Here is a 17,868-nt window from a genome sequence, read left to right as displayed (position 1 = left end):
CAAACATGTCCTAACAGGACATAGTTTGCTGTATTGCATTATGGGGCCACATTTAGGAATTAAGAGTTACGTCAACAATAGATTTCTTGTTCAATACAGGAGACACTGAAGCTTTTTTTTTTTCTTTCCCTCTTTGGCATCATCTGGACTTCTGGATTTTAATTACCAACCCCAAACCCTCAGTCCACACCAGGACTCACACTGGAGATGACTTCCCTGATTTGATTTATGCTGTATGTGTCCCTTTTCTGAGAAATGTGTCTTCCTTCAGGTGCTCTGTGCACCTCCAGCCCCTCTGCTAGCAGGTCTGTGCGTTCTCAGCTTTGATTTAGAAGCACAAGATGTAGCTTTGAAAGCTCACTGGCAGCAGGTTGGGCTCGAATTGGGTAATGACAGGGACCCAAAGCTGCCTACTAGCAGAGAGCACAGCCCTGTGCTGGAGGAACAGGGCAAACCATCTGTGCTGGCTGAGCAAGGAGTGACAGGCAGGTGATGGGAGAGCCCTTGACTGGGGAGCACGGGTCTTTTACGGAAGTTGAACAATAGGTCAGTCACCAGTGAGGTTCAAATGCTGACAGCCCAGTAACCCTGAGCCCTCCTGTTCTCTTTCAGGGGAGATGGAATGCAATCCTACTGCCACGGATAACAGCCTTTTCCCTGACTTGATGCTTGTATTCCTGGAGAAGCTCTAATCCTTGCCACAACACCCTCTAAAAACAGTTAAACCTCAGAATAGCATCTTCTTGCCCTAGGACTTGTGCTTGTTGGGAATGGTTTGCTCTGGAGATTTCAGAAGTCTCTGTCTTTGAATCATTAAAGTCCAGCAGGCAATATCATAGAATCACAGAACTGTTTGAGATGGAAGGGATCTAAAAGATCATCCAGTTCCAATATCCCTGCAGCCATGGGCAGAGACATCTTCCACTGGACCAGGTTGTTCAGAGCCCCACCCAACCTGACCTTAAACACTTTCAGGGATAGGGCATCCACAACTTCTTTGACAACCTGTTCTAGTGTCTCACCACCTACACAATAAAAAATTTCATCCTAAAATCTAATCTAAACTTACCCCTTCTCAGTTTGAAGCCATCCCTCTGTGTCCTATCATTATAGTTCCTGATTAAGTGTCCCTCTCTAGCTTCCTTGTAGGCTCCCTTCAGATACTGGAAAGTTTCTGTGAGGTCTCCATGCAACCTACTCTTCTCCAGGCTGAACAGCCCCAACTTCCCGAGCCTGTCTTCATAGGGGAGGTGCTCCAGTCCCCTCATCCTGGATACTGGGGTACAAAGTCATGGCCTGGCTCCTCACACTGTAAGGATAAGGGGAGCACAGCTCCCTGTGTATGTTTATTTGCTGGGCAGAGGGTGGCCTTGCAGCTGGGCAGGGCCAGTAGTCCCTGTAAGAGGCACTGGGGTAAGCACGTGTTTTCTGGAATAAGCCCGTTCCATTGCTGGGATCTGTCTGGAAGGGCGGCCCTGAGGGCTGGCTGTGCAAACAGCGGTGCTGGCGCTCACTGTACAGGGGAAGCCCGCCAGGGGACAGAGCTGTGGACTGCAGCAAAGCAGGGTGCTGGGTCTCCAGGGCCTGTTTGTGCTGAGCACTGCCAGGGATGGAGTGGCTCCCGTGAGCTATTCCACGCACACCATGGCGCTCCTGAGCCCAGCTGTGCCCGGGGCACATCCCGCCCGGCCCAGGTGGGAGCACTCCCTGCTGGCAAGGGCACCTGGCTGAGGCGCTGTGCCCCAAGCCCTGCGGGTGACGGAGTGAGAGCAGCTTGTGCCTGAGGTCAGGGCAGGGCTGAGGGCTGCCCATGGCCCCCCTGTCCCGAGAGGAGCACAAGGACCAGCTGCAGCCGTAGGTATCGTCCCTGATGGACACCGCTGCCATCCTCTCCAGGAGCGGCTCCAGCCCCGGGTCGGAGCCGGGACTGCTGGCCCAGGCACGGAATGGCTGCTCAGAGCAGCTCCCCTGGGATGTGCCTGGGTAGCAGCAAGGCCCGGAGCAGCCTCTGGCTTCCCGCAGAGTTTCTGTGCAGGCATCGCAGGGTGCAGGCTCTCCTCTTGAGCACTGACACCTCTCCTCCTCTTTCCCCAGGGCTAGTGGGACCTTTGTTTTGGCCCTGAGCTCATCAGCAACTGAAAGCTGAGCTTGATGTTGTCTCTCTGGATGGTAAAATTTGCATTTGTTGCCATAGGTGCATTTTTTACCTGAGAGAATAAAAACAAATCAGACAGGAAGTTGTCACTGGCACCAACATCAGTTAATGCACACAGCACTTCTCCCCAGCACTGGGTTTGATGAACACAGAAAAAAAGGGGAAGTACTATTTTCAAACTCAGTACTTTTGACTCCAGATTTAAATATTGCTGATATTAATAGCAGGGTGAAGCAGCAGTGAAAGGAAGTCTCTGCTATTTTGGGAGTGTCTGATATTCAGGTTTCAGTTCCTGCACTCAGTGGCCTGGGAGGCTGCTGCTACCAAAGGTTACTTTAAAAAATGGCATAGGGATTTACCTCTGAGAAACCAGCACACTGCTAGGGGGCTGTCAGGATGGGAGAGAGGGAAAGTGTTTGGATGGCCATTCCCAAGTGCTGCAGCAAAACCCACTCCACAAAAGTGAGAAAGAAGGGTGTGCAGGCAGGATGGTCAGCACAGCCATGGTGCCCGTGAGGGCTGTGTGCAGGCAAGGATGGAGGGGCCAGAAACATCTGCTGCCTTTGCTGAGGCTGGAGCCTCTTCAGCAGGAGGGGAATAAAGCAGCACACCTTTGAGCAAGCCCAACCCAAGTCCCTACCACACACAGCAGGACTGCACGTGGCAGTGGCCCCTAGCTGAGGGAGAGCACTGCTGGGAAGCAGGGGGCAGTTCACAGCCTGGGGAGAAACCCACCATAAGGGCAAGGTTGCCATTTCTTCTCAGGAAGCACTGGCTTTTTGCTGAGGAAGTTACTTAAGGTGGGTCCGTGCCGGCCTAATGGATCATCAGGAGGCATAAACCTGGAAAAGTAAAAAAGTCAAGGATGTAAGCACATGTCTGTGCACTCTGGATGTCCCAGTGAAGTGCATTTCCCCTGGACTCGGCTATTAGGAAACTCAGGAGAGAAGAGAGGTTAGTATGAACAGATTGAGGAGAACTCAGCTCAGCCTCGCATGAATGAAAACCTTCTCTCAGCAGGGATGGTGAAGGGCCAGAGAGACCAGCTTCTTGTCTCTTCTAGCAAGCTACGATTGCAGAAACACAGGGAAAAATCCTATTTTGTCATGTAGGGGAATTAGAAATACTGCCAGCTAGCCTCCTCTCATGGATTTAATTCTGCTTCTTACAGGAGATAGAAATCAGAAGATACCAACTCTTGGTTTAACGTCGCAAATTGGATTGGAAAGAAGCAAAGCTGGTCACTAATGCTATCATTCAAGTAGGAAAGTTCATAGGAGAGTGACATGGGAGGTTTTAAGATCAAAGCTGGGGAGTAGAAAACACAGCAAATGAGATAAGAAAAGCTGCAGTAAATTCCTTTCATAAAAAGGCTCATGTATTCTGTGGGAGGTACTCTGATGCTGGAGCTGACTTGGCCCATAATGTTTAAATTCTGTAACACCATCCACCTCTTACCTGTTACTGACAAAAGAGTACATGAGTAGTCGCTGCTCAATGAACCATTTCCACTCGGGATTTTCATTTTGGAGGTCCCGGTAGTGGTCATTGGAAACAATGACTCCGTCCTTCTCATAAGCGACTTTCACTATGTAGCGATCATCGTAGCACACCACCCTCTTGCCTTTCACCTTCCTGGAGGGTGTGTAGACCAGGACAGATTGCTTTTCCAGCTCCTCAAGAATGTGCTGATCTGGTGGGGGGATTGGCAGAAGTAGATGAGGGAAGCAAAAAATAAAAGAGAAACTAATTAATTAGTTTCAACCATTAGGTCTCGAGCATCTGCTAGAAACCTACAGGACTCTAAATATATTTCAGCAGTTTAGGAAACTCATGGTACAATTTTCAGATGCAGTGATACCTGGTGGTTATTTAGCAACTTGAAAATTTGGTCTTTTACAAAAACGTCAACTTGTAAATTTTGAGACACCCTTTTTTTATTTCTAAGTCTTATCTGTAAAAGAATGCTTTGAATTCTACACCAGACTGATACTGAATCTCTGCAGTGCCCTTTTTACCCTGCTAGATGCCAGAAGGCTCCTAACCAGCCCTGATGTAAGCTTTACCTGGAAATAAAAAGTGTGTGATACAATACATAAATAAACTTCTTTTGTTGCTGAGGATGCTCTGACCTCTTGCCATTCCTTCTCCACAGGAAGGCAGATCTGCCTCATCTGCAGACACCAAACTGCTGGCACAAACCTCACTGATTTGTTTCCAGAAATCTGAGTCTCACTCCCCTCCACAGACTTCTGCTGATGCATTTTCTCCTCCTGGAAGCAGAGCCCATGCCCCCTCTGTGGTGGGTACAGGCTGACAAATAATAGTCATGCAGCAATGAACAGCACTGTCTCCTGGCAGGCCCCAAAAGCTCTGTAGGCTCATTGCAAGCTGACAAACTCCTTCTTTAACTCAGTTTGGCAGCACCTCGTGCTTGTTAAGCAGAAGGTTTAAAGCAGTGTAACAAAGCCTTGTAAGCAGCTTTAGCTGCTAGCCAGGAGCACTGAATGGGGCAATGATTTAATGACTCATTTAAGTGAGGGAAGCCTGATACACAACTTGCACTGTGCTTGTCTTTACAGAGAAAAAAACTGTATTGGGTTCCTCTCACCCCCTCTGTCTCCAAACTGCACCTAATGGTTGCCAAATTACACCCAGGATGATGACCTACCTGCAATGGGGCTGTCTTGTCGAGGGGGTTCCTTTCTCCAGAGTGGGACAAAGACTTTGATGTAAGTGTGCCCCCTCTCTCGAAACCAATCCACTGCCAGCTGGATCCCCCAGCAGGAGAACACCTCCTTGTTTCCATGACTATAGAAACAGAGAGAGGATCATGAGGCAAAGCTTTTATGAAGCTTAGAGCTCTCTTTAACTGAGCCAGTAATGAAAAGGCAAAATAAACAGCTTTTATGTCATTCACCAGTTTCCAAGAAAACAACCTGGCAGGGTGTCCTGGTGGGACAGATCCAAACACCTCCTCCAGCAGAGCCAAAGACTTCTCTGAAAAGTTTAGATACTTAAAAACAGAGGTATCCTATCCCCTATTTCTGTGACCCAAGCCTATTCCTTCCATCTGTATCTCAATGGACTTGAGTTCTAAAGTATCAACAAGATCTTAGGCCTTGTCAAACCCTTCACATGCCTTGTCTGAAAAAAGTTTGAGGAATGAGAGTTTCTTCTTGCATAAGCAGAAACCCATGAGGCTTTCCTGTGAAAAACAAAATGTGGGGATTTTCTTCTGTGGTAACTGAGGCATTAGAGACTTTAAAGGCTGAAGTGGCTGCAGGTGTAACCACAGGGCACTCCACTGGTGATCTTTTTTGGAAACATGAGACAAAATACGGGGGAAAAAAAACTGTAAGAGGTGGGATAGGAAAACAGAGAACCAAAAAAGAGACAAGACGTCAGTGGAGATGGCCACAGGCACCTCAGGCCCACTTTTATCTTGCTCTAGCTGATGGCTATTTTTCTTCATTGCACAGAGAGGCAGGAAAGCCCAAAGACAAGTGTTCAAGAAGTGCCAGTAAGGTGGGTTCTGAAGAATTCAATATGAAGCATAAGATAGAAAATAACCTCAAGGAAAACAACTTGGGGTGACATCCTTCTAAATGTCTCACCTTTCCTGAAAGTTCCTACTGCTTGGCATTCGCTTATCTAAAATTTTACTAGAGTGCAGTGTATCTGTAAAGGAAGGTGGTTTGTTAACTACACAAGGAAACTAAAATAAACTGTACAGAGTGTCCTAAATGGATAAACACCTTCACAGTATCTACAGAATACTCACCCTTGTACTTTGACCTTTCTGCATAATAATGCCAGTCTCACTCAGGCTTTCACCTCTGCAGAAAGCCCTTGTGAGCCACTCTCTTGGCTGCTGCACCCCTGCACTGACCAACCAGCCAAGGGTGATGCTGCAGCCTCCCACCACCACATCCCAGGGATTCATCTCTAGGATCTGTCTACCCCAGCCTCACAACCAAAGCTCTGTTTTACACCAAAAGGCTAAGTGGAACAGGGAAGATGAGGCACCTGGAACTACTCCCCAGCATTATCACCTAATCCAACTGCTGCTACACTGCTACAGCCAGACCTGGGGTCCATGTGAATGAGTCTGCACATGTGTGGGGGGCTGCACATCCCCACTGAACACCAGTGACTGCTGTGCAATGGAACAGGGCCCTCAGAGCTTTCCATCCTCCCTGTGTGGGCACAGACTGGCTCCTGTCAGCCACCTTTTCCAAACAACCCTGGAGTCCATGGACCATAACCCATCCATGATCTGTCATAACTCAGTCTCATCTCTCCTGACAGCAACAGCTACACTGCACTTGGGTCATAGACCAGCAGGGCACATCTCTCTGAAAACAAAGCAGCAATTTGGCATCTTGAGATATTTGGCGAGTGAGACTGGCTGAAGGCAAGGTTATTTTCCATTCAGCTTCTCTGGGTAGGCTGCTTGATGGCTAGAGACTGCTGAGTCAGTTACTTTATTACCCTGGGGTGTTTAAATCCTTTTCAAAACCTTGCACCCTACAGTGGGCTCTCAATGCCAACTCTGAAATGCTCCGGAAACAGCAATCCTAAGATATAAATACAAATGCTCAAGGTATTTTTCTCCACACAGACAACTGCCACTTGATGATCTAACTTCCTGATTGTTTCATTCCTAAACTGCAGCTTCTACTGCACTTTTATGGCTGTTGGTATTGATGATGATGGAGTTTTCCCCAGCAAGGGAATCCCCAGCAAGGGAATCCCTGTCCCCTGACACCTGCAAACAGTCCTTCTCTGTCTGACAGCCGCAAACCAGAAAAATTAAAGCAAGAATACTGAAAGCACTGACCAGGCCTACCCCATTAGCCAAAGTAAATGCCATTCAGCACCACTTTGAAAGGCATCCAGGAGAGGAAAGCAGCTCCTTCCAGGCTGTGCCCTTCCAGGCACCAACTGAACTGACAAGTTCAAGTCTCCTCCATCATCCACACAGTCATTATCAAGACAGAGGTTGGGATGTCTAAGAAGAGCTGTAAACCTTTGCCTTTCTGCAACTTAAAGCTTCTGTGTCAGGAGACCTGAGAACAGAGCCCATGGCCCACCATGGGAAATACTGACCCCAGCACAGGGACAGGGGATCAGCTCACACTGCCTGAGTGGGTGCTCAGTCCTTTTGCAGAGAGGCAAGAAAGGCACCCTGAGGAGGGGCTTGTGTGAAGAGGCAAAGCAGGGTAGGAGATCTCACGCCTGGCTACCAAGCTCACGGCCCACACAAGGCCAAACAAGTTTGCTCTGTTGTGTATTTCCCACTCCTGATGAGCTGTCTTGAGCAGGGAACCTCTTGGTTTTGGATAGGATTTCTCCTTTCACCCACAAGATGGCATAATTTGCTTAGTTGCTGTGGATGCTTGACCACTTTTCTCCCTAACAGAGGAGATATGGTCTCATCTCATCTCACATCTCATCTCATATCTTATCTCATATCTCATATCTCATCTCATCTGACAGCTAACAAAAGGAAGAAGCCTTCCTTTGCCCTGTCCTAACCTGCAGGGATGGATTTGGCCCTGCTGAGTGGACAGGGAGGTTAACAGAGAAAACAGATGAATAGCCAGTGCATCCTGGACTCTTGGCTCTGTCTTGCTTGGATAAACAGAGTCCAATCCACTGCTGTCTTTGGACATCCCATCCACAGGGACATGCCAGGCTCCCCATCTGTAACAGTGTTTTCAGAGTGCCAAGGCACTGCTCAGGAAAATGCTTGATGTGACATTTCCCAGAAACAGAATGACTAAGAAGGGAATGAATCTATTCAATACAAGTTAACTACCAATTCCCTGATATTTCCCTAAAACTGAAGCCAAATTGAAAACCAACAATTATACAAGCTGTGAACACTTTAGAGTTTACTTGCAAGTCAAAGTGGTACAACTGTTATATTGTTAGAAAGCACAACCACCTGATGTTATTTCCCCTCAGATTAGTTGGGCGGCCCTTCTACATGTTCATCAGATTTTCCCTGAAAACATCTCAGGTTTAGAAATTGGAGGTGCCTGTTTGAAAAGGAGACTAATTAAATAGTGAGCCCAAAGGGAGGGACACTGCCACAAACAGTGGACAGAGGTTGCCTTATTCTGGTCAGAATGCAGTGTGAGCCAGTAATTGCATGTGACATACATATTCATGGGCATCAAGACAGCAGGTCCTTAAAAGCTGTGCATCAGCCGAAGAACAAGAATAAGCAATTGTTCATACATCAATTGCATCAATGCACCTCTCACTTGAAGGAAAAACACACTTCAAGCCATCAGTTCTAAAGTTCAAAGCTTCAGAGGAAGAGAGATGCCTTTCAGGGAACGCAGCTTACCTCATTGCGACATTGCTGCCGTCAATCACAATGGGTCTCAAGGAATCAGAAGAATCACTTCCATCTTCTCCAAGCCACTTCAGCCCTAGCGTGGTGCTACATGATCCACGGGCGACCAGCTTTAGCTGGGAAGGCTGAGCCTGGTTCTCCAGAGCCTGAGGTTTGCTCCCCATCCGAATCAGCTCTTTCAGTACATCATCCTCCAAGGCCTCTTGGCCCAGGTTCTTCAGCACTTTGCAGATGTCCTGCTTACCATAGCCCAGCTTGCAGAAAAAATCCATCTTGCTCTGGTGCACTTCCACCCCTGCTGCAGAAGCTCTTCTGGAGTGTGGTGGTGCTGCTTTGCTAGAAACTGAACTGGCCAATGCCATTTTAGTAGGCATTTATCTTCCTTTAAACCTGATGATCCTGTCTTCCCAGCAGTATCTCACAGGCATCAGCTTCAGGGAGGGAAAGATTAGAGACAACAAAACACAAGAGTTAAGGAAGAACATGCAGTTGTCTCAGTTCTTTGCCTAGTGCACAGCAGGGACCAGATTAGCTGTGTTCTCTCTGAGGAGACTGTCCAGTCTTCTCTCAGCATTTAAGCATTTTTCTGGTCTGCTCTCAGTTACAAAAGCAGCAGAGTGTCCCATGCAACGTTCGTCACTCTCCAAACATTATGTCAGACAGGTGTCACCTTACTGGGTGAGCCATGCCAGGCTGCCTGTACGCAGGCTGCATGCGTGAGTTGGTTCTTCAGACTTATCTCACAGGAAATGACACAAAGGGGATTTTCATTTTGCTGTGTGGTTTCTCAAACCGAGATAAATATCAGATTTTACTGGATGGGCTCAGATGCCATAGCAACTTAACAAGTATGGCAAATTTCATCCAGTAGTTTAGGGAAACATGTTGTTTGCAAAGTATCTGGAAACTCTTTTTTTTAAAGTAGTTTTATTTTTCCTGCTATGTGTCTATCTGTGTGCATACAGACATAAATTCTGAAATTCTGTCACTCATCGGTTCTAATGACGCCTTGACTACTCTTTTCCTGTTACTTGCTGTTTCAGTGAGGGCTTTTGTTTTCAGAGAAGCAGCTTGTTTTTTTGAAAGCCATTGGGACAGTGCTTTGAAGCAGGTGATCCGGAAAGCAGTTTCAATTTCACTTACGTTTATTGTCAAGGTAATGAGCATGCAAAAGTAGCAAAAAGCTACTTCATATTCTCCAGAACTGCAACACGTAAATTTCTGGTTTACCCAGTGAATGAAGGTGATGGGCAGCATAGTCAGGGATACCCAGAGCTGCCTAAACCCAGTAAGTGTGACAAAGAAGGACATCAAGCCAAACATCTTCAGTCACTGTTGGCTTGCTTGCACTGCTCTTGCCACATCACTGCAATTATCGGTGCTGCTTAGTTAAAAGCTGTGGCTGGTTGTTTTACCCACATGAGGGATGTAAGGGTGACCTCTTCCCTCTGCTGATTGTGGTCAGATGCAGAATTAAGTGACCAAACTGCCTCTGTGCTGAGCCCAGAGCCAGAACCACATCCTAACCCACCAGCTCCCCTTCCCATCCTGTCAGCCACTCCTTGCCCAGCACTGGGCCACGCCAGGAGCCAGAAGCTGAAACCATGTGAAAGAAGGCATGGAGCAAACAAGCAGCTGGGAGAGGATTCAGAGTGAAGCTCCTCCCCAAAGCATAAGAGGCCTCTCAGGCTGCGGGCAAGAAATCCACGCTGAGTTCAGTTAATTTAAAACTGATTAGTTTAGCAGGAAAACACCATAATTAGTTACAACCTTACCTCATGAAACTTTGATCTTTACTTTTCTATGTAGCTTTATATATTTCAGGTATTCTCTGGGAGAAATCTGGCACTCAGTCAAAAATAACAAAAAGCATCAACTAAATAAATCATACCTTATATATGTCATAACTGTAAGGGGATAACAGTTACCATGTGTATTTTTCCACTTAAACTAAAACATTGCTTATTTTAGTCAGTGACTGTTTTCCTCACACTGCACTCTGTAACAATTTTACAATTTTTACATCTAGTCCTTCTTTTCAATTCATTGATTAAAGGTGAAAATGTATTTGCCTGCCTTTTTCATTATTGAAATGTTGTCTTATCTTTGAAACAGCTACTGTCTGAGCTGAAATACATTGATGTAACTAAATAAAGCAGAAGCAGCTACATCTGAGCTAGCACCACAGTAAAACCTGCTTCCAGGTATGTAATCAATGGCTCCACTTAAAGTGTACTGCTTGATTTTCTTTAAAAACCTAGCTTTTAAAAAATAAATTACTGCTAATTAAAAACTTCTCTTAGTACCTGTCTCTAGGTTGAAAAGAAAACATTTACCACATAGTTTAATAGCCATTACTATTATCTTCAAACCTGTACTTCTGTCTGCTTTGATGCTTTTCCTTTTTTGTCTTCCCCCCCACCCTTTCTTTTACTATCAAAACAATTTCCCATGTTAGCATCACATTGTGATGCATGGACGCTTGTCCTGGATTTCATCTTTAATCAGGTTCAATGCAATCCTTCAGAATTTTACCAGAGATTTTTCCAGCTGCAGAGGGGGCAGAGGCCACATCCACCTCACAGCCTCCATCACACATGAGTAGGTGATGGATAAAGCTGTTCACCACCACACTTCTCTAGCTCCATCCCAGGCAGCTCCAAGCCCATGGTCCATGTCTGCACCCTTTGCTTCTTTTTGCAAGGCTTGGTCCTTCTGTGCAAGGCTTGTAAGCTGGGAAATGCTGAGCTCTGGACGGCTGCCTGGGGCTGATGTGATGCAGTATCAGCAACCACCAGCAATATGGTAATTCTGCAGAGTTAAACACTGGACTTCTGAGCCAGTGTGGCCAAACATTAAAAATGTGTGACACAGTCACTGCAGGGTTTTCACCACAGAGAAAACAATTTGGAAAAACTGAGATGGAAGCCTTGGTCACAGAAAACACTGAGGTCACCCTTCTCAGGGGGGAATTAAAGGGCAATAAAATACCTGCCTTACACATTAGTAAACAGTCAGGAGTGTGCCCGAGTCCAGCAGGTCAGCGGGCTGCTAATAACCAGCACAAAAAACATGACAAGAGGAGAAATTGTGTATCACAGGGTACAGCTTCCGCTATCACAAACAGGTTGTGAAATTCCATTTATAAACTTTATGACCTTCATTTGCAAACTACTTAGATTTCCTCCTGCTACTTTCCTCCCTTTATCTCAGCTGATCCCACTGGAAGCTGTATTTGTTCTCACTCTACTGAAAGCCTGTCTTCTCATTTCATAGAATAATTTATCCACAGATCATGGTCTGCCTATGTTCTAGCTTAAAAAGCACTCTCTGTGGTGTTGTGACTCCTCTTACAGATACACACAGAGACTCAGGTTTCCAAAATTCTATTTCAATATTAACATTTTAGAATGTTAATATTTCAATCAGTACTTTTGTCCAAAAAATCAAAAGACCTCTTACGGTTTTCTGCCTTTGGTATATTTTGACGGATTTTTAAGATTAGAAAAATATAATTGAGAACATTTTTCCATAGAAGTGGTGCTACATCTTGAATGACTTCAAAGAATAATTTTTCCTTGTCCTTCCACCTGATGTTTGTTCCTCTTCTGACCAGTCAGACCAGCACCTCCTGAAGCCTCAGGGCACAGAACCACAGTAAGGACCAGTCTGACTCAGAAGGAGTTAGGGCTCCTCAAAGTCCCCCCAAAAGGCCTGTTCTGCCCAAGCAGACTGAGGCAGAGGGGACACAGCCCCAGACAGACCTGGAATTGGTCAAGGCAGAGCAGGTTTAGGTCTTCCCTAAAGTTCATATGCATGCTGGGTAGCACAAGGAGCACAGCTACAGCTCCCTGCCACCACAGCATTGCCCCTCAAACCTCAGGGCTGGACCACTTCACCCCTCTTCCTCCTTTCACCCCTGAGAATAACACTGCAAACCACCTAAGACTGACAGCCCATTTGAGCCCTGCCATGTTGTGTTTCCCTGAAGGCAGATGGGTTGCTCTACCTTCAGAAAACTAAGAATTTTTATTTACACAAACGAGAGATGCACATGAACTCTTCACAGCAACACCAGTAATTTGTTGTCTTGATGACAAAGAAAAGATTTGCCTTTTTCTTCCCCACCTTCCCTGCTCTGTTTGCTAAAAATAATGAAGCCAAACTCTCCAGGAAGCGAGCAGTACTCCCAGGTAATCCCTCTTGCTCTGCACCTTACCTGGCAGCTGTTTTTTCTGCAGCCCAGCAGTGTTGTCCCACCATCCTCCAGCCAGAAGCTGGATTCAGAGCAGTACCAGGCTCACAAGGAAGTCACCAGCTCGTATTCAGAGGTAAGGCTGATGTCAACTGAGAGCAAATAAGTGCAGTGGGCAGAACTCATTTTATAGGAAGGTTTTACTTCCTCATTTGACTGGCCAAACTCTCACATAACCATAGTTTGATAAACTTTCACTTCATTTTTCAAAAGGAAAATAAAATAAAAGCAGTTCCCAACACATCTCCGATCTGAGTCACAGGCAAAGATTAGTCAAACTCACTACGGCAGGGATGCAGAACATTGGGCAGTGAGAACATAGCATATGAATTCTGGGCCAAGTGAAGTCTTCCACCAGGGTTGCTGTACCAAGTCAGCATAGCCTCATTCCCATGCATCTGGCAAATACCTGACCTCCGGGGAAACATGGAAAAAAAAATGTTTTAAAAAAAAAATCAACATTTTGTTTAGTTCCCAATACTGCAAAGCCTCATTCATGCCTGAAGGAACCTGCTCTGGGACACTACAATGAAGCATCAAAACCCAAACAATCCCCTCTAGCCTGCTGGTGCCTCAATCGAAAGGCTGCTTCAGAGATGCTCCACAAAGCCTGTGCACAACAAAGACCGACAGGCACTTCTTCATGGAAATTTGAGGTTTTCCTCTGCTTTTTCCTTACCTTGTTGCAAAGAAACACACCCTAAATACAATTTTAGGCAGCAAGAAGAGTTGGAGACTCTCAGAGGGGTTAACCCCTGGTGCTTCAGACAGCTCTTGCAAGTGCAGTACCCCCTGCCCCAAGGGACGACTGGGGTGCCCTGCTGTGGAAGGAGAGAACCTCTGCCACTGTCATAAGGTAACACACCAGAGCAGGGCTGACCTTTCCCAGTCAGAAATCCCACTACCTGCACACTTTGTGGGAGTAAGCAGGGCAGCCAAACCCTTTGTAGTGGTATCCTGTTTAATGCAAACAGCGTTTGCTAGTTGCTCCAAGCCTCACTTGTTGCTTTTTCCAAGTGATGGTTATGACTTTACATCACACCCAGACTCCTGGAAACTCTTTGGGAGCCAGGATGCCCTACTGCTGTGTAACGCAGTGCCCAGGCAGTCACAGCATAAAGGGATAACACACGTCCTCCTCTGTCCTGGTACAACACTTCCTCTAATCCACAAAGCTCTGGCTGGGCAGGTTAAGGCTACAGAAACAGGGAAGCGATCCTAAGAGCCACAACTAAAGAAATGTGTTAATTCCCTGCCACCCAGAACAGCTGTGAGTAGAACAGCCACAACCTTTGACTCCTCACTCCTTGGACTCAAAGTCACAGAATCACAGAATGAACTAGGTTGGAAAAGACCTTTGAGATCATCAAGTCCAACCTAAACTTCAAACACCCCTGGAGAGGAGGGATTTTCTCTGTTCCAGTTAAGCTTTCACAATGCCACACATCTCATCACAAGACCACCACGTAGCAGTAGTACTGGAAAGAGAAAGTTGCTGCATTATTTATAACCCAGAAAGGCAACAGAGCAAAGCACACTACATTATTTTTACCCCTTTACATTTTAACCCCTACTTGTCAGTAAAACGGGGTTTTACTACCTAAATAGGAGCTTATACAAAGTCAATTAGATAAAAGAAATTTCATTTCTATTGAAATGACAATGCCCATCTACTGTAAAAAGCCATGAGCAAACAAGACTTCAAAATCATTCAAATCCTAGGCAACCAGGAAGACCCTCAGTCAGCTCCTGAAACCTGTTTACCTAAGTGATCACCTGCTACCAGAAAGAAGACCATGAGAAATAAATGAGCATATTTAACTTTTCAGATGGCCTCACACCTTTTCGCCCATCAGCACAGACACACATTTGAGCACCAAAGCCTGTGGTTTCAAAGACATTTCCTTTCTCAGCTGTGTTCCCTTGAGCTGACAAGCACGCTGAATTTTCCCAGAACAGATTTATTTCTGCTCAAGGCCAGAGGGAAAGAGCTGCAGTAGGAGAAGTTTTCAGAGGGGAAGACCTCCCCACTAATGGATGTTTCAGTGTTGAGGACTGAGGTTACTGGTTTGTGAAACAAGTAGACACTCACCAGAATCACTACCAACCTCAACGTGAGGCAGCCTTGCTGCAGCAGCTCCTGGAGGCTATGGAGACCAAGCATGACTCTGAAGAAGGCTCCCCATGTAAAACAACTTTCCTGATGGTGTTAGACTCCTGCATGGAAAAAATATTCTCTTGAAACTGGTTCTGTGGAACACCTCAGGTGTTTTAGACTACACACCTCAGTGAGATATTTGCTTTGCTAAAGGAAACAGTCGGTATTGCATCAGCACAAAAGAAAAGCATTATCACCCTCTTCCTCATCTGAAAAGTTCACCTGCTGTGTACCAAACAAACACATGTGGCCCTAGTAACACAGTGAAAATCCTTTAGCCCCTACCCAGTAGAATACAGTGAGAATGAAGCAAGTGCTAAATCTAATGTAGGTCTATTTCCAGGAATATTTTGAATAGTTGTGGAATTAATACATTCTCCATCCTGCCTCAAGTGGGAGTATTCCCCTACTCCCTTCAGGAAGGCTCAGGTCAGACCTTCAAGCCAAGCTCTCTCAACAGTATAAGCTACACTCCTGACTTTAATTACAATTTTTTACTATTAGGCAAATCTGGGTGTTTTCTGCCAGTGAAATTCTTTCCCTGTTGGAGACACTGAAAATTTTGAATTGGAGACAGATGCTCACCCCAAAAGCCTACATCACTAATTTAGCAGGTCCTACTAGAGTACCAGCTCAGTTACTGACAGGCAATCCTATACTCAGACTGGCAGAAAGCTACTATCTTTAAAAGAAGTATTTCTACATGCTTACCAAAACGACCACCTTTCCTACATCCCCAAAACAATGCCACTGTAGCAAGCACTCCTTCTGACCACAGAACAGGAAGAACAAAAACAGGAAAACCAGTTTTATTAATGCAGACAATGGTAACTTCTTGGAAAATTTCAACCCCATTCATAACACCTGATGCAGGACGATCCCTACTTGGTTTTGCCTAAAATATCTATTTTTCCTCATTTTATATAACCAGCTACTGCTATGACTCAAGTTGTTTTCCACTGGGCTCAAAATAAAAAAGTACCTTTTTCAATCAGAAAGTCCCAAACAAGTTTCAAGTTCAAAAGTTTACTACCGTTCAGGTTAAGATTTCAGAAGGCTCTTGGAACTGTCTTTCAGCTTCAATGATTTATTGTAAGCTTATAAGACTGAACCCTACATACAGTTTACTGTATTTGTTTTTAACACAGCTACCATATTTAACCAAGGTGATACTGGCTAGCTCATTAAGAAAAAGCACATTCCATCTGTGGCCAGACCAAGCATTTTACACAAAAAATGCTGCCCGGTAGCAAGTATTTACATAAATCTGATTGTGATTTAACATTTTTCAAATTGCTTGTGCTTCCTCTGTATGCAACAGGTGATTCACAGTAGGAGAGAAATTATCCATGCTCCAGGAAGCTTACAAGCAAAACCTGTAATTGTGTTGCCAATAGCCTACAAGTTTTACATGAAAAAAATCAGGACACGGGAGGGTGAGAAGAACAAAGATAACAGCAGCATCAGAAATTGTTCTAAACTTCTTGAAAATTTTAAAATGCTTGTCCAAATAACTAAAAGATGATGGGGGTAGGGGAGAATTTGGTTTGGTTTGTGTGGTTGTTAGGGTTGGGTGTGTTATTGACAAGTGAAAGGAAGCAGGTAGAGCTTTACCTCAGAGTACAGGGTTACCACGAGGTAACCGTGGGGGTTTGGGTAACTCCCATCCTGCAATGCCAACCACTTGGATACAACATTTATGCTCCTTCCACTGACTTGTATGATGTCCGTGGGATTAGAGAGAGACCTCTGTTGCAACCTACCCTTCTCCCACTTGTCTTTAGCACTCTATGACCATGTCCTATTCATAATGTAGTTTTGGCCAAGTCCACACCAAGTCTTGGAATCAAGCTCAAGAGATCTCGAGAGAACTAAAGAAACCACAACATATGATAGCAAAATAGGTCTCAAACTTACTCCAATCCACAGAATAAAACAGTTTAGAGTCTATATCTCATTTTTAAGCTGTTGCAAGTAAAGGAATCCAATAGAAAAGTCTGAGGAACTGGTTTCTAGGCCTTCAACTAATGAAGAAAGAGCCTGAAGCATGAGGCATTCCCCTTCCAATACGCATCTTGACTTGACAGCCAAGTCAAAGCAAAGAAGTTGATGCTTCTGCTATGTTTTTAATGCTATTTTCAACATTCAGAGGAAGGTGGGGTTTTTTGTTCTGTTTTTAACTACCACAAGCACAAGGTCAATACCGAAACTGAGGCTGGAGATGGCATTGACGAAAAAGAAGTGACAGGAAAGTGTGACTTTTCATGCCATTAGAACAAGACAACTCTTCAATTCTGAGATAATAAAAAGTTCTGTCCACTCCAACACCTCTGGCTGGATACGAACAGCAGGAAATGTTTGTGGTTTCAGATGGCCATACAGGTTGTTTGTACCATTTCCCAAAGAACCACATGAACAAAACCATTTCAGATGACTGGAGGAGTAAATCCCATCTAACCTAGAGTGCTAAACTGTCTATGTGCCAATGCCAAGTGAACTGTGATCCCTCCAGTGTCAGCTAGAAATGCAGCCTTAAAATTAAGTACTTGCCTCCAAATTGGGAATTTTTATACTGTCATTGAATCACCTATTATCACCTTATTTTTGAACACCCACATTTGAAAGCTTCCTCTTAAAAAATATAAGCAGGTAATTTTGTTAATCTGAAAATACTGTGTGTTTTTAACAGCACCAAGGCATATTGAAAATCAGAAACTTGGAATCCTTTTGGATGTACTGATTTTTTAACCCCTTATTCTCAAGACTCTGGCCAATGGACTATTTACTTCCGTATACTACTCATTTAAACTTTCTGTTCTTAAGCATTTATCTGTTGCAAAGCAAAGAGCCATTTCTGCTGCAGAAAGGAGAGCACATTCACCTGAAATAGGGTGTTTGTTTCTAAACATCAGTCACTTTTGTGTGTCCTA

General features: G+C 45.1%; 1 protein-coding gene and 1 long non-coding RNA gene across 2 annotated transcripts; one reads left to right on the top strand and one right to left on the bottom strand.

Moving 5' to 3' along the window:
* Nucleotides 1-925: 925 nt before the first annotated feature.
* Nucleotides 926-10,644, bottom strand: ZC3H12D (zinc finger CCCH-type containing 12D). Its single transcript, XM_033054378.1, has 5 exons — nucleotides 8,517-10,644; nucleotides 4,827-4,966; nucleotides 3,614-3,848; nucleotides 2,891-2,997; nucleotides 926-2,207 (listed from the first exon to the last, which is right to left on the bottom strand). The coding sequence occupies exons 1-5, from the start codon at nucleotides 8,897-8,899 to the stop codon at nucleotides 1,240-1,242; spliced, it is 1,833 nt and encodes a 610-aa protein (XP_032910269.1). The 5' UTR covers nucleotides 8,900-10,644; the 3' UTR covers nucleotides 926-1,239.
* On the top strand, nucleotides 4,805-16,521 carry LOC116993587. The gene is made up of 2 exons (XR_004417336.1): nucleotides 4,805-4,887; nucleotides 10,641-16,521. It is a non-coding gene; the product is annotated as an uncharacterized LOC116993587 (long non-coding RNA).
* The last annotated feature ends 1,347 nt before the right edge of the window (nucleotides 16,522-17,868 follow it).

Source organism: Catharus ustulatus, chromosome 3, assembly GCF_009819885.2.
Source record: "Catharus ustulatus isolate bCatUst1 chromosome 3, bCatUst1.pri.v2, whole genome shotgun sequence".
Classification (NCBI taxonomy): Eukaryota; Metazoa; Chordata; class Aves; order Passeriformes; family Turdidae; genus Catharus; species Catharus ustulatus.
Note: the sequence above shows the minus strand (reverse complement) of the source record. Positions and strands in the feature narration are given on the sequence as shown.

Coding starts and splice junctions, on each gene's coding strand:
- ZC3H12D (XM_033054378.1), bottom strand. CDS start 8,899: ATGCCTACTAAAATGGCATTGGCCAGTTCAGTTTCTAGCAAAGCAGCA. Junction 4,967..8,516: donor GGCAGCAATGTCGCAATGAG/GTAAGCTGCGTT, acceptor CTGTTTCTATAG/TCATGGAAACAAGGAGGTGT. Junction 2,998..3,613: donor TACTCTTTTGTCAGTAACAG/GTAAGAGGTGGA, acceptor TTACTTTTCCAG/GTTTATGCCTCCTGATGATC.